General features: G+C 35.5%; 1 protein-coding gene across 7 annotated transcripts in view; it reads left to right on the forward strand.

Annotated features, from left to right (window-relative positions):
- The window catches only part of MARCH1 (membrane associated ring-CH-type finger 1), a 190,031-nt gene that overhangs the window by 37,540 nt on the left and 135,929 nt on the right, over positions 1–16,562 (forward strand). For 2 of the 7 annotated variants that reach the window (XM_014945444.1, XM_014945464.1), the window contains exon 3: positions 13,384–13,592. The exons of 3 other annotated variants lie outside the window; for them this stretch is intronic. In XM_014945444.1, coding sequence (XP_014800930.1) covers positions 13,494–13,592 — 99 coding nt within the window. In that variant the 5' untranslated portion in view covers positions 13,384–13,493. Of the gene's footprint in view, positions 1–12,991; positions 13,091–13,383; positions 13,593–16,562 lie in introns of those variants that run through there. 2 more of the 7 variants (XM_014945449.1, XM_014945429.1) reach the window with 2 other exon arrangements.

Consider the following 16,562-nt stretch of genomic DNA (forward strand, 5'->3'; position numbering starts at 1 on the left):
ACAGGTCCAAAAATTGCAACCGTAGGGCGCTTGTTCTAAAAACAGATTTGTACCTGCTATTAATTGGATCCAGGGTTGGACTTCACAGCATGCAACAGAAAGGGAAAATTTTATCTTTGCGTCATGAATGTAATGAAACTCTTGACCCAGTGCCACTAATAACTGTGGCTTAGTTGACATTGCAGCTTTTTTAAGCTAGTAGGACAGCAACATCTCAGGGCTGTGAAAAGTATTTCATTCTTATCTGGGTAATAGGAGAGAACAAAGCTGCTTCATTTATTGTTTTGTGTCTCATAGACACCAGCTTTTTAGTCTTTCTGGTAAATGCAGGTTGCTGTATTGTTATTATAGGTCTTATTCTCTGTTGTGTCACTTCAGTTTTCCTTCATATCAGTGAGGGAAAATCGTCTAGAAAGGAGTCATTTTTAACTGCATTTTCTATCTGGAATGAGAATTGCTGTGGGATAAGAGAGCTATGGGTTTTCAGTTAAGTTGGTTTAAGTTTACTGCTTACGCTGGAAAAAGCCAGTGGGATGAGATTTAGGTGATAAAATATCTTGTTAGTCAGCTGAGGAATATTGAAGGAGGTGAGCAAGAGGCAACTAGGAGAAAGTTCTACTATCTGTTTATGAGATATAATGTTATTTTAAGGTAAATGATCCTTAAAATACTAAAATCTACAATGTGTTTGTCAGTGTATGATATTATAAAAGGTGGTAATCAGAACAAGGTGTGCCTTGTTAGTTTTTGTGAATATTTAAAAAGCAGGCTTTGTTCAAGGTGCTTTGAGACTCATCCTTCTGTGAAACATGGGAATGCTATGTACGCAGTCTTTCCTGAAGGAATTCAACAATATTTCACCCAACTAATGTTTGGCTGAAATGGAGATTTGCAAAAGTTTGGTTTCTGTTTCAAAAAATAAGTATTTTTTTTTTTTTTAGATTTAGTTTATTTTCACCTGAACTTGTTCATTGATTTCATGAAACACGTTTGATATCTAATGTGTCTTTTTTTATGGTAAGACCAAAATTTCAATGAATTCTGTTTGAAGAAAACGCAGGATAAATCAAGAAAAGCTTTCAAAGGTATTCAGTGTAGCTTAAATCCATCAGTAAATGAAAAGGAAACAGTTTTCGAATATAATCATAATGGATTTTCCCAAGGAATTTGGTGTCAAATGACCTTTGAAATTTAGCAGGCACGCTTTTAACTTACTTAGACTCTTCAGGAAATCCAAAGTCTGATCCCAGTTTTAGGCAATAAATAAGTAGTATCCAAAATGGAGGATAATTAGTTGCAGAATTCAGAAATAATGTCTTAGGAGAAGGCTGATTTTATTGTTTGTGAGTTGTTTTTTTACTTTGAAGCTAGCATTTGTTTCTAATGTGCCTATTAAACTGACATAATATAGTCTAATAGTGATAATGTCCAAAGCCTTTATTAATTTTACCCAATTCTTTCCATTTTGACATTTTTTCTGCTGCTTTATAACTTTTTGTTTTCGGTTTGTTTCTCTTTTTTGGTTGGTGTTTTTTTTTTTTTTATTTAGAAATATTTACTTCAAAGTATCTGTTGGATTTCTCTATACAATTTCAAGTATTTCCCACTGCTTTAAAGTCACAAATGCATATTCCTTATTGCAAAAATAAATATTTTTGTGCATTGAACAAGCAGATTTTCCACACAGATTAGCTGGTATTTGTGTAATATGGTCTGATATCTGCATATCATGTCTGCTTTGAGACCAATGCCACCCTTGTGTTTTTGCCACACTGACTACCTTAATAGTAATGAAGATATATTCCCTGCTTTTGATGTTTATGACTTGAAAAAATCTGTAATTTTGTCTTGAAAAATTGTCTTGAAATGTGCACCTTTTTGTAATTTCCCACTGAAAAAAATATATGAAAGAATATATATGTTGTGTCTATGTCTCCTTATGCTGACCTCTGAACAGGTTGAATTTCAGCACGTACTGAACATACGTGAAGAAAACAGTTGTAGGAGTTAAGTATCTTCTGTCCTTTTCTAGTTACTGATTATATATTGATCAAAGGATTTAAAGATTTTTATAAATGTTATTTTACACCCCAGATTCCTAGAGAGCATTAGAACTAGAACTGTTCTGCTGTAAAAATCTGAGATAATTGCTAATGTGTTGAGGAATTCAAAAATATAAAATAAACTTCTTATCAGTATGTAATGTGAAGAAGCTGGCTAGCTTTATGGCACAAAGGAGGGGCTAGTAAATCCTACTTCAGTCCTGACAATTAATTTATTAGCTGCTTTTAAGCAGGACATTGATAAATCTGACCTTTTGTTAATTTAGGATCTTTATAACCTGTATAACCTGTTCTGAATCTCTTAAATTCAGTGAGAAAATCAAGAAAATCAAGAAAAAACTTAACTTATTTCTGAAAATATTCTTGGGAAGAGTGACTTCAGAAGGCATACTGGAGAACAATTGTAACTTTTTTCCTGATTGTTGTTGATTGATATGGGCAAATGATGAAGAATGGGGCTTACTAAAGGCAAAATAGCTGTGCGGAGAAGCTTGGCACTCCGAAGTGCTTAGTGGAACTTAGAGGAACTATAACTAGTATTGGGTCTTCTCAGGCTGGGGTTTCTTCCAGCATTTAAGTACTGGTGTGACGATAGAGCAGTGCTTTTCATAGTATCCTCACATTGCACAGTTCACTGTAAAACATTACTTTTACGTGGTACTGAAGAGAATTCAGGTTTTTATTGAAGCTTGAAAGAACAAATAAATGTAACAGCACATTACGTTTAATCTTATCTTCCAAAGCAAAACATCTAGGCAGAGGTAAGATAAAAGTATAATCAAATTAATCTTGCAATGTTTAGAAAGCTGATCATGGTTAACAGAAAGAAATATATGACTGCAGTCTGTGGTAGAGTTGTGTTAATTGGAAATGGATATTTAAGGTACATAACCTGCAGAAATATACAGAGAGAGTTGCAATTATTTGCCTGGGTGTTTATGTTGAAAGGTGCTTTTCCTTTAAGAAATAATTTTATCATCCTTCTTCTTGTGTCAACTCCCCATCTGAATTACCACTGTTAGACGCCTGGTTCCATGGAAGAGTAACAAACAAAACAAACCCCTGCAAAACTCTGGATTTCTTAATCAATAAACACCATGTAAAAATATGGGTAATTCTTATTTCAGTATTCCTTTTAAAAAAAATTTCACAGTTTTGATAGTAAACATCGGATTCTTCAGAATAGGAGCTTGAGGGATTTGTTTTCTGAATCTGGGTCTGCTACAATTTAAAAAGAGAATTTAAAGTTAGTATGGCAATGTGCATATAAGTGTAATAACTCATTACAGAATTAGATAGGCAACAACAAATTAGATTTGATTAGAAATTAATATCTTTGTAATAATTATGTGGCTCTGCTTTTTGTATACTTCCACAGATTTTAGGTAAAATTATAAACTTAATCTCATATTTATTGTTTTGTAGTTTAGTAACACTTGGAAATTCTCTTCATCTGGAGAAAATAAAGAGGAATAAAGAAGAAAAGGCTTGTGTATGTGTAGGAGAATGCTGTATCACACATTTCTAAACTTAATTATCTTTATTTAATCAGAAATGTATTCCATGTTTGTTAAAGAAACAACCTTTTCTGATTTCATTACGCTTCTCAGGCATGTAGAGTTTCAGCCAGGGAATGTGCTTTGTTTTGAACTCAGTCAGCGACCCCTATAAAAATGTTTAATTAACTTTTTGCCAATGTCAATATAGTTCTATTATACTCAGAAGGCTGGATGAGCTCCCTCTGGTGGCTCATTTACATCGAAGTTCTTTTCTTGCCTTCACTTAGGTATCTGTTTACTCAAGCGAAGAAGGCTGCTGACCCCAGGTATCAGTCAGGCATCAGTTCCTTGTGGGCTTACATTTTAATTGAAAAACATCAATAATTTTCTTACAGAATGAAACTCCGGCATTTAAATTCACAGCAGTTTCAATTTGTTAGCAAAATAAATAAAGGTGCTGGGTAACAAAGTAAGCAAATAAAACTTAATTTATTCCTTCTAAGTCTAAATTGCACAATAGGTGGGTGGCAGTAATTTAGGAGTGGCAGCCACTTACAATAGTGCTTACTCTTAAAGTTAGGAAATACTTGGATATTAAAGAAAATTACTCAAGAATGTGAAGTCTGTGTTTTCCAAATGATTTAATCCTGTAGCTGACCTGCAATTTGAGTTAAAATTAATCTTGGTTTCAGAATCCATTTTGGCTATTTCATAACATTAAAAAGAAGCATAATACATCTCACTTATGTATAGTCTTTAAATTTTGAAGCTAGAAGTCTCTGTGGGTCAAAACCACCAGCATGTTGAAAGTGAATTCGCCACCTCTGTAATGTTAGTTTCCACAGATCCTTTCAAATTCCATGCTGTTGTAATTTAATGGGATCCTTATTATACTGGCAATGAACCGTCCTCTCTGTGAAGCAGTGGGAGATGTTTCAAAGCCAAACAACATGCAGACTGGACATAAGGTTAAATACTTGGTTCATATAAAAATTTTCTTTTAATAAGCTATTTTCAAAAAAGCTGATTACAGAATAGAATATTAAAAATAAAACTAGAGGAATTATAGTTCCTGGAATGTGAATATTTAGCCAAAGATAAAATTCTGCCCAGCTGTTTCTGAAGGAAAGGAGGATAAGGGGGTCACAGCAGATGAGAATAGGAAGGAAATGACAGTATTTTGAGCTTTTAAGATAGAGATGCAAAATAAATCGAAAAATACAGTATAATCACCAGTAGCCACCTGTAGGAAGTTGAGAAGAAATATATTCTTAAAAAGTGTTTTTAATGAATATTCATTTCCATTTTTTAATTAATATCTTGCATTTTTTCATGTCCCTTAAACATTCTAGCAGCTGAGATTCACAAAGCAAATAATGATTAGCAAACATGGAAAATCTCCAAAGGTAGACTGTCAATATTCACACAGATGGACCTGCTTGTTAGATTTTATTTTTGATCACAAATTGTGCATCTGTCTTCAGTCTTTGTCAAATAATGATCAAGAGCACAGTTCATAGTATAATCTCCAATATACTTTGCACCTGCAAACAAACTTGGTCTTCTATTCTATGTAGCAAGTAAAAGAAGCAGGTGGGTTAGCAAATAATAACTTTGCGTTGTGCAGGTTTTTTAGAACAGTTTCCCCCTATGTCCAAATTCAGAATCTCCTTGATGTTGGTGATCAGAACTTTGAGAAGTGAAGTCTAATTTTTGAGGAAACTACTGGTGTAGTTCCTTCAGGACAAAGAAGAATTGGAAATAACTTGCTTGTTGCACTCTGGGACTATGTTTACATTTTTGCAGCTGATGATAATTAGCATTTTCCAGTCATGTTTTGGTTAAGAGATATGCTGATCCTTCTTGTCAGTCTGTGCTCCTGGCTGCTACACAACTTCTTTTTTTCCTGTTCTACCAGAGCCGTAACTGTGTTGCTTGAACTACTGAACTTCATCCTGTTTCTAATGCTCTCATCTAGAAGATTATCCAGGTCTTCTGGCATTTTACCCTGGCCCTCCTCAGTGTTAACTGATAGCTTTGAATCTTGGCCAAGAACTAAGAGTCTGTTCTTACTGAATAAAACTGGAGCTCTTTAAGATTCTAGGATTCAGGTTTGCAACATTTAACCCAAAACTAAGCAGGTAGATTCCATTGCTCACTACATTTTGATGTTTCTGTTGTAAAGACTGCTAACCACCTTCTATTGGAGAGATATTAAAATGCCTTTTACATTTATGTCATTAAGAAGTGGGAAATAACAATGGGAAATAATGGGAAAAATAATGGAAAATAATATTTTAGGTGGCAATGTTTTTACTTACCCTCTACTCTTTAGTACTTTTAGTAAGTATTTTTTTTCTGTAGTAAACATAACCAAATAACTCAATAGCCATTTTCTGAACAACTTGAAACTTCTATTTGTGCTTTGAACTTGCACATGGACAACGCATTTTAAGTTTGTGTTTGTATGCTGGTGGATGTGTACAACTAGACAGCGTGGCTTGCAGATTACATCCACCACTCCAAAGCCAGGAATGTAATTTCATACAGTGTAATTTTATGAAATGATACCACCTTTGTATTGCTGAAGGTCAGCAATGTTTGTAAGCAGAGTGATGGTTCAGGGGTTAGTGTTCATCACGATGGAAGACATACCTGAACTGGAGAGGACATAGGACCTCTCCACAAGTTGAGTACTGCAAATTAGAATAAACATAGTAGGATTCCTGTCTGTGTAGTGAGTAGCTAAGTGTCACTGCACTATAAGTAGTAGTCTCTTGAGTGGATGCTTTAACTGTATAATTTAATTTCCTTTGTAGTGTACATTGGTTACATACATAGTCTGCCCTTTCTGCATAAAAGTTTATCATTGACTTGTTCCATTTGTTTTTGTAAGATCTAGCTACATTTAAAGAAAAATTGCAAATTGTCACTCTAACTTGTGAGTGAAGCGAACTGTTCAAACTACTGGCAGTGCACAGAACTTTGCAAGTCTTCCCTTGTCCCCTATTTCATGGGGGTGCTGTAGTGTCATAAGTGTATAGTATGCTTGGTTTAATTTAGATAAAGTAAACTCAGTGTAAACATTGTATTGGAGGCATCCATGCAAGTTTTTGTGGTGAATAGTGGAAATCAGAAGTTGTTTTAAATTCTGCTATCTAGGAGATGATGAAGATAATTACAGCCTGGGGCCACGTTTTATCCAATTTACCACTGTTCTGACATTTCATATCTCACGTTCATCAAATTTCAGCTAGGTAAACTTTTGTTTGATGTATCTGGCATATTTTAATTCAGTCTCAGCTATTAGTTTTTTATTTTTTAACTTGTGCCTTTCCATCACCTTGGATTTTCAGGTGTTCTAAAAGTGCTTAGGCAGTATATCTGCACAGAATATGTGAGTGGCAAATGTGTTCTTCCATGTTTGCACTGACTTCTATTTTAGCCACTCTGTGGAGGAAAAAGACATGTGCTTAGTAATGCTGTGGATGAAATGGTGCATAATAATGCACAATATCCTGTGAATGGCAACATAGAAAAAAATATACAAAGACATTAATTTGGAATGTTTAGTTGATTACTTTCTTAATACACCTATGTTTGTATTACATTATGTGGTACTTCTCAGCACTTCAGTCAATTATGAAGCTACAGGTGGGCAAAGGGGAAAGCTACCAAACCCCCTCTGAGGATCTAACAACACGATGGCTGCATTCAAGTCTATATCATCTCCATACAGCATTTAAAGTGACTTCCAATACGACATCACAAAACCATTTGTTCTAATTTGTGAGGAAGGCAAATTCTTTTCACCTCTTTTAAACAGTTTTTAATTTTAGCTCTTGATGAGGACTTACTTGCACAAGAGTTCTGCCTAAAACTCTTGCATTCCTGAGGCTCCTTGATTTGAAGCCAGCCCACAGTGCAGAACAGTATTTGAGACATTTGTCCAGAACAACAGGTTTTTCCATTCAGAGGAAAAGATATCTGGAAACTGGTCCATGCTGCTTTGAAATATTTGTATTTGGCTAAAGATATCTTTCATATTTGCCCTAATTCTGTGACTAACGCTGTACTGCAGTAGGTTTAAACTTTTGCTATTTTTTTTTTTTAAACTCTGAGGGATGGGAGAAGATCTAAAGGAATTTTTCATTTACCTGAAAATTTCATTTGGTTCTAGTGTCTTGTAACTAGAGGATGCTGTGAAGCCCTAGGGATTGGTTTACATTGGTCTTGTTTGGTCTGCATTAGACAACTGCTAGCTGCATTTTTAATTTAGGAGTTAGAAGCTTCTGCTAGTTAAAGTGTACTTCAACCCAACTGATCATTATCAAGTACTGGTATCCACTTCCACAGCTGCTATAGTGATCAGACTTGCTTCTTTGCATCTAAGATGTGAATATAAGACAGGCTGAAAGTCACAACAGCCTGCATGACATTTGCTAATATTGGTGAGATTCGTCTTTTCTTTTTCCCTCTCAAAACTTTGTCAGAGAGTAAATACTATTTTAAGAGAAAGAAAACCATATTGTTTGTGAGTGAAAGTACCTCCTTTCTGACTTTTACTTCTTAGCATAATGTGCTAAATTTTATACTGATTTTCTATGTGGAGATTGCTCTATTCTGAAATATCTGCAAAAAAAAAGGAAAACTTGTGTTTAAAGGGTGTTATTTGAAGTTTATATATATATATATATGCCTCAATACATACTGGTATATAACCTCAATTTTCATGTATGTGCTGATAGAGTTTTGATAGCTTAAGAGCAAAATTGTATTTAAAATTGTAAGCAGGATTCTCTTCTTTAGGACTTATCTACAAATTCTTTTGAAATCTGCCTCCTGACAATACCCCTTATTATTATTGTTTGCAGTTGTTACATGCTTCACCCCTTTGTAATTTTGTCATCAGTGCAGGTCAGAGGTGAGAGGCTCAATTGCTTTGATGCACTTGTTAACACCAGATGGAAATTGAGTGCACTCTTTGCAGAAATTTTGGGTTACAGGTGGCTTAATATTTTATACAGGGGTATATCTAGAACTGCGGTGCATCTGAGTGCAGTAATGCAATATTATACAGCCCAACCTCTTCTTATAAAACCACGTTGTTTTGTTGTGTTCTTAAGTAAAATTGTGATGAGAACAAATGAGGTGGTAGAGCAATATTTATTTCTTCATCAATTTCTTATTAAGAAAATGAAGGTAATATAGATGCTGCAGGTAATATATAATAGTGACTCTTGAAGACACTGGAGATATAGACTAGAGGTGAGGTCAGATGTTTGTAGTATATAGGAGGCATGTTAATAGGTCTGAAATAATTTATGAGGGTGTTACATCTCCCCAGTTAGATAGTAAAGGGAGAGTAGTATATACAGTGTATGTAACTTTGCTGTATTATTTTTGAGGTCAGTGAAACTCATTCTTAGATCTCAGCATTACAGGCTATAGGTCTGCACCTTTTCATACATTGTGTGTTCATAGCTGATGTATCTTTTTGTCAAATAATGTGGAGCCAAAACTACCAACATCTAAGCATTTTATACCGAGTAAGAAAAAATTAGATTTACCTGTTCCTGACAAAAGGTAGTGTTATTTATGCAGGGAAACTTACTATGTTTTGTTCAATTCAAGAATCTTGCAAAAATTTGGGATTCTGTAAGCGATGGCAACAAGGCAGAGTGATTGTATATAAGCTACCAGTAAACTGACAGTACACTAGTACAGTGTTTCCTTATCATTGTGTTACAAAAGGGGTTGTATAACTGTTTTTCATTCCTGTTGATGCTTACATCACCGTGGTTGGACCATTAACCATAGTTGATCAGATTCTCTTCTTACTTCAATGCAGTTGGCTTGTATAAATGAATATGGTGAGAAGATATTGTGATCCTTATTAAATTAAAATAAAAAACATGTTTTGTGCATGTAGGGTTAGAATTCTGATCCCTTTTTGTTGCCTGATTCTTATGGAAATGCTTCCAGGAATAGTTTGAACAGCAAATGTATGCATCCCGAGTATGAAAGAGGACGTAGTACCCTCAAAGCCATGGGTGATGGGAATAGACAAAGAGGTTGCATGTGTTGCAGGCTAGAGCAGAAGCACACAATGGAGACCTGTGTTGTGAAACACCAGGAAAGTAATTTCTTTTGTCTTGATTCCCTTCATGGTCACCAAGATCTGACTGGTACAGTAAGTATGTACTGAGAGGAGAGTGTTGAGTGGCTAAAAATGAAGTTGGATCCCTTGACTTCTCTCGATTTGGATTAGTAGAGTTTCAGACCATTAACAAAAAGAGGGTAATTCTCTCTTCTGTAGTTACTTGCTTCAAGAACTGCAGATTACATTTTTATAACTGAAATCAGTTATTAATGGCCCACCCAACACACATCTCTCTTCTCTGACACGTCATTTTCATCTGCTCCAAGTCACCAATTCACTTATGTTATTGTCATCTCCGTGAGGCTGAAACCCCACCTAGTTGCTTTGCATGGCAGCTCCATACCTCACTGAGCACTGTCACGCTGTCCTTTGGGTGAGGCATGGCACTACAATGATGACTCTTTGGGTAGAACATTTGCCAAAATTAGTGTTATTCAAACAGAATATCCCAGGCTGATCACATGGGGAATGAGTGGAAGTTACCATATTTTCTAACAATGGGGTGTATATGTGTGTATATATATCTATCTATAAAATCACTTTATTTATAACTTTGAAATACTTTGGGACTCTGGGAGATAAAAACACATTGTAAGTTGAAATCAATAGGGTTTTGTTTCTGCAAGAAGTGCTCTGGTGTCGTACTGCTGTTCTGAGATCACAGGTGTATTAACACCTATGCAAAAGCTTTATATTTTATAATCCTATATTGTAAACTCAAAAAAAGCAAAGAGGGAACACTGAACAAAAGTGTGGGACAGAAGAATAATCCCAACCCCACCTCTGCCACTGACTTTTATGGTGTGCTTTTGGATATAATCCATGTTTTCCAATTGGTTTCTTACCATGAAGCAGTGGTGCTCTCTGTATTTCTACGTAAAGCAGAATGAGGCTTGGGTGTTTTGTGACTTATTTTAGTACTCAGGCTGGGAAGAGCTGTGTTCAGTACGCGTACTGTAAAGCAATCACACATTAGTTTGAAGTCTCCACATGATGAAGAAATGTAATTAGCGAACCAGATAAACAAAATGCAAGCATGGATTTACTTAATGATAAAGTATACACCTTGCTTTGGAATAGATTTTTTTTTTTTTTTTTTTTTCATTTTTTAAATATTCAGCAGCTTGTGTTAATATAGTTTTATAGTTTTATTTTTCTGTGAAATAAATCTATCAAAAGAATCTCTCTGCTTGGTCACGTGTAAATTGAATTGTCTCCTAGACAATTAGAATGTGAATTTTTTTTTTTTTTTTTTGTTACATACTTTTTAATGGATAAGTTCACTGTAGGGAAAAAAGGAGCCACAAGACTTCGTCATTTTAAAAAGAACTCAGCACATCGCACCATTTAAGGTCTTTATTCTGACTAACTAAAACAGACATAGATGGGATTAAGGAGATTACTGGTTAACCTAGACATCTCTGACTTGAATCTCAAGTTCAAACAATTTAAAATGCAGAATTATTGGCACAGTATCAAAAGGCAGGTTGCCTTTTTTAACCTTACCTAGACATGAGAACACACGCTACAGGAAAACTCCATTTTAATACCTCAAAACCACTAGTTTTCTGTCTGTGTTTTATCAAACAGGTAAGTGATTATCATGACAAAGCAGAGCCAGGTTTAGGGATTTTAATCTGATTATTTCTCAGAGGAAGGAAAAGAGTTTGTCAGTATCTTTAAAACTTTCTGATAAACTAAGAAGGAATTTCCTTTACTGTATAGTTTAATATTACTGGTTAAACTTTACCAGTCTGGTGTTTATTTCTTGATTTTTGAATACTGCTAGAATAAATTTTTATATTGCAGCTGTCTTGGTAAACAGGAGCTTGTCTTTTTTACTGATTTATATTCAAAATTCATATAAATATCCCTGTGTACACTGGAAGCTGTTTAAACTTACATTCAAACTAATGTTGAAATATCAGAGAGCAAAGATGGAATAAGCATGTAAAATATAATTAAAATGTGTAAAGGAACTGTGTAAATGGCAATAGAATTAATTTTACTCTTTGTAAATCGGTTTCATGACTATAGATACATATAAAAAACATGTGTAATATATAAATAAACATAGAAATGTGTACAAATACATGTGTCTTGCAACATCTGTAAACTCCTAGTACAGATTGTGATTCTTTGTTAATGTGTTTGGTTAAACCCTTATGTTAGAGTGTGTCAGTATACCTCAGTTTAAACCAGTGATGTAAACCTGGGATGGCAGCATAAACCAGATCTCATTTTATCTCTGGCTAGACTCTTGTAATCTCTGTTAACTCAGACTGAGAAATAGTAACTGAAGTAGTGGAGTAGTGAATGAACAGTATTTAAATCCTCCCCACATGGCTTTGTTAGAAAATCCAGGCAGTATATAATGCCATTATTTCTTATTAGAATTCCAGGTGCAATTGTATACAGCTAGAATAAAGATGATCCATTTCAAAGCCTGGGTTATACTTTTTTTTTTTAATTGACAACATATTAAAACATTGCTGGTGTTTGCTCTGTTGTTTGGTTTTTTTTATCTTTGTTTTCATTCCTGTATTATTTATACGGTGCTAAGAATTTGACTTCTGATCTAATTATTTCTTTACTGTTTTTAATCAAAATCAGTTTTGCTTGCATTCTTAATATTTATCAAGAAAAATAAATTTCCTGAAGATGTATAAGTGTTAAGAATTTCCTTTCCTCATATCCATTTTTGTAATAGAGCACCTGGGACATTCTTCTATTGTTTTGCATTTCAGGGGGGAGGGGAGATGGTGAAACAGTTTTCCTGGATGTTTTGCTGCTTGTAACTGAGAGAACAGAAGCTGTTGGGTGGGAGAAGCTCATGTAAATGACATTTTCAGAGTCCGTTTGACTACTGTAAAGACACGTGTGTGTCTGCCTGCCTTTGACTTGTCCTGCTGAGCTTGCTTCTGGTGATGTCTCAGGAAAAGACGAGTGCAGCAAAGGGTTAACTTTTTACTATCAACCTCAGAAAGGCACATTTGCAATCCCTCCCAGTCTTGTCTTCCTTTTTACACCTCATTCGTTCACGCTGCTCTTCACTTCAAGGCAGATCCTTTGACCTAAGCAGATTATTGTAGACGCATGAAGGACACAGCAAGCTATCTGTGCTTTTAAAGGAGGAGATTTTGGCTCCAAAATAGGACACTAAGCTTTTCAGCCTTATGCTGCTTTACCTAGTCAGCACAAGGCGGTGTCTCTGGGTGCTTAGTGGAATCCTGTGAAATCAGATGGGAAACAAAAGCAGAAGTGGCAGCCGCTGCAAATGTGGGAGCCTGTGCCATTAGAGGGAAGCAATTGCTAATAAGGGCCTGCGAGACCCAGGTTTCCTTGGTTTCCATGACAGTTATTAGGTAACATGGAGATTGAATTGTCTCCCACAATGCTCTTGTGGGATAGGGGGGCATAGGGGTGCGCCGGGGACGCAGCAGTTGAGTTATGACTTGCAGCAACTCATCACTCTAAGCATGTGAAACTCTCTGGATTATTGTGCCTTACTTCTTTGTTTGCTGTTTCTCGTTTGTTTGCGATTTGCTCTACTTTTTTTTTTTCTATTTTTTTTTTTTTTTTTTTTTATTTATATTTTTGGACGACCCTGGCAAATGCTACACGGTTTCTCAAATAATATTTTCCCCTTTTTATTTAGAGCTGAGCTTGGCAAAGCAAGGATATGAACAATTATACAGGTGGGCTACTCGGGGGGAGTGAAGATATAAGGCATCCAAACAGGTATTGCCAACCTGCAGCACTGTAAAAATGCCCCTCCAGCAGATTTCTGTAGTTCCAGCGCGGGAGACTGCCAGCAATGGGAGAAGTTCAATGGGCAGAAACAAAGAGAAGAGCAAGGAAGTCGAGGTAAGAGGAAGGTTTCAATTTGCTAAGGTAGGATGAGTCTGCCTTTGGTAGCCAGTGGGTTTGGCTGCTCAGCAGGATGCAGCGTGCCGAAGCCATACACTGTACACATGGGTGCAGCGTGCTTTAGCACTCTGAAGCAATCTCCTGTGATAACATCTCAGCATTACAGAAAAAAATGCGGGTATTTGGAAGAAAAAATGAAAATGAAGGAAGTTGCAAACTGTGTTAGAGGGTTTTAACATTTTTATTTAACTGCATGCAGTCTGCTGGTACTGACAGTCTTTGTTTCTTATAAGCTGTCAATTAGCAGTTTCTTTACAATAGATTAGATGAAAAAGTAGTTTTAATAAGATTCCTATCAGAGTCAGAATACCATGCTAAACCCTGCCTTTCTAATATGCTTGTGTTATTCATAGCAAATGTTCTATAGTTCTATAACTTACTTTTTATTATCATTTAAAAGATATCAGTGTTTAGTTTTTTTATCCCTTGACCAACTTGCTTTGATTCATATTGTTGTTCCATCAGTAAGTATTGCATACTGTTGTTTTCCAGTTAAGATGAAACTGTAGTTTCATATTTTATTAATGGTTAGAATGAAAAATACAGAAAATCTGTGTGATTTTAATGGTATTTTTACCTGTAGGAATCTCTTTTGCTATGTATAGATTAAACATGCATTGTGCAAGACAATAAAAAAAAGGCAATCCTTCCCATCCCAAAACAGTAGTCTGTTTAAAGAAGCAGCAGTAAACGTATACAACATAGACATCTGCTTTTTACAGACATGGTTTACGTGTTCTCCTCCCTCTTGCTGTATGAAAAATAAGGAACTATTGGGAAGACAAACATGATGTCTTTTAAGTATTATCTAAGAGATTGTGTGACAAACTGCATCATTGAAAGAAGTAGTGCTTTAACTTTCTTTTTGTCATTTGTGTGATGTAGTGTTTAGGAAATTGCTAAGTTAAACAGATGATTGATACTTATCATGTCTGTGTGGTTGCAGAATAGTATTGGCAAGCTTGCAGGCTCTTTTTTTTTTTTTTTTAGATGCCTTTTTTGCTCAATACTTGGCTCTGACAAGTTCACTGAATGTGATTATTCTGGTTTTTGTTTGAATGTCTGTGCATAAACAGTGTCTTTCCCTGGAGGTAGTATCCAGTTGCTTACTGGTAGCACTGTTGTCAGAGTTCATAACTGTGGCGGTGTCTCCATCCGCGACAATAACGTCTAGAGATTTGTGTCTGAAGTGGAAAACTGTTGCTTTGGTTTGCTTTAATTCTTCCATTGATTCGTTAAAGACTTAAGTCAAGGTGGAAACTATTCTTTCTATTAAGACTCAAGAAAAGCAGAAGTATATGATGTTACCTAGCTTAACATTGCTGTCTGGCATTCTTGATTTAATTTGATCATTAGAGTTACCTGGAGAATACATGCAACACTCACACAGGGGGTCAGATAACTCTGACAGTTAATTTCAGGGGGTGGGGGAAGTGTGGACCTTCTGAATTGTAAGAATCATGTACTTTTCTAGGTTTTTTTCCTATGAGATCTAAGTTGCATCATTTCAGCAAGAGGCCAATATCTCAAAAAAAAAAAAAAGTCTTTTCTTGAAAGCTGTAGAAGTTACATAGCAGAAAGGAGTCAAATGGCTGGGATAATTAAGTTCCTGAAAGTTCTCTTCTAAAATTAATAAACAAAAACCAAAACAAACCAAAACCCAACCCCCCAAAACTCCCAACCAACCTTGAAGTATATGCTGCTCATTGAAATGTATTTACCAAATTGCCCTCTGCTGGCCAGAGCCTAATCATCCTGCGCATCTCTTAAGGCTTTTGACTGTGATTTATACAGGATAAAATCTCCCTAATGCTATTGATAGAGATCGTAGATCAAATGGTAAAGACTGATGTTTTTCACATAACATCTGCAGCTTATGTCAATTATGATGATGTTCAAGTTTGTTTTGTGGATGTAATTTGGGAATAGTGAACCAGCCTTTTCGTTGTCCAGACAGAGGTTGCTCAGGCTTATGTATATGGGCATCTATCCATGCAGTTCCTACACAGCATGGTCCTCATAAAGGGAAACTTCCTTGCTGTTTTGGTGAGGGTTTTCTGGATACCTGCTGATACTGTTTCTGCAAGTACCTGCTTTGTCTGCCTTTCCTTTAGCAGGCATTTTGAGGTGAAAGAGCTAAATAAAGAAGTTAAATGGGCTTCCTAGAGCAGTTAGAGGGTCAAGCTGGTTCAGGAAGACATGAAAAAATGAAGTGCCTGAAAGGATAACAATTTTTAGGATTTTATGCCAAATTCTATTATTGCTAGAGAATTTTGTATGACGTCCTTACAACATTAAAATTTATGAAGAAGAGTTCATCTTCTGTCTAATTGCAGAGCTTGCTGCAGTGAACTATTTCCAAGTTTACAGAGAACTATGTAAATCTGCCTGACTTAAGTACCTCAGTTGCATATGATTCATGATGCAACTCATTCTTTAGTGCTTTTCCATGACTATAGATGCTTATAGACATGCTTTATCTGAAGGTTTTAATGTGTGTCTACGCACTCTTACAGATGATTGCCAAATATTGGTCTATTTTTAAGAATACTATTAAGCACAGTATTAATTATGAGTCAGAAGTGCCCATAATGGATCTGACCAATATTAGGAGTAAGAGCATGATAAAAATGGCTAAGGGACCTTCTTAAGGCAATCTTCCTGTGCAGTATCCTTTGTGGGAACAAAATCTTTTGTGCAGTCTATTCCTGTAATTTTGGTGATTTGCCTCAATAATTAGCAGAAGTTGTAGATAACAATGAATTTTGCATCAAATTTAACTATCAAGTGAGTCTAAAGACAGGGTAGGGTTTTTTTGTGTATAATGAAGCAACGAATATGGTGTATAACTTGTTGCACCAGCTCTGCACTACATTTCCATTTGCAGGTATAATCTTTATCTAGTTT

Source organism: Calidris pugnax, unplaced genomic scaffold (assembly GCF_001431845.1).
Source record: "Calidris pugnax isolate Ruff unplaced genomic scaffold, ASM143184v1 scaffold15, whole genome shotgun sequence".
NCBI lineage: Eukaryota > Metazoa > Chordata > Aves > Charadriiformes > Scolopacidae > Calidris > Calidris pugnax.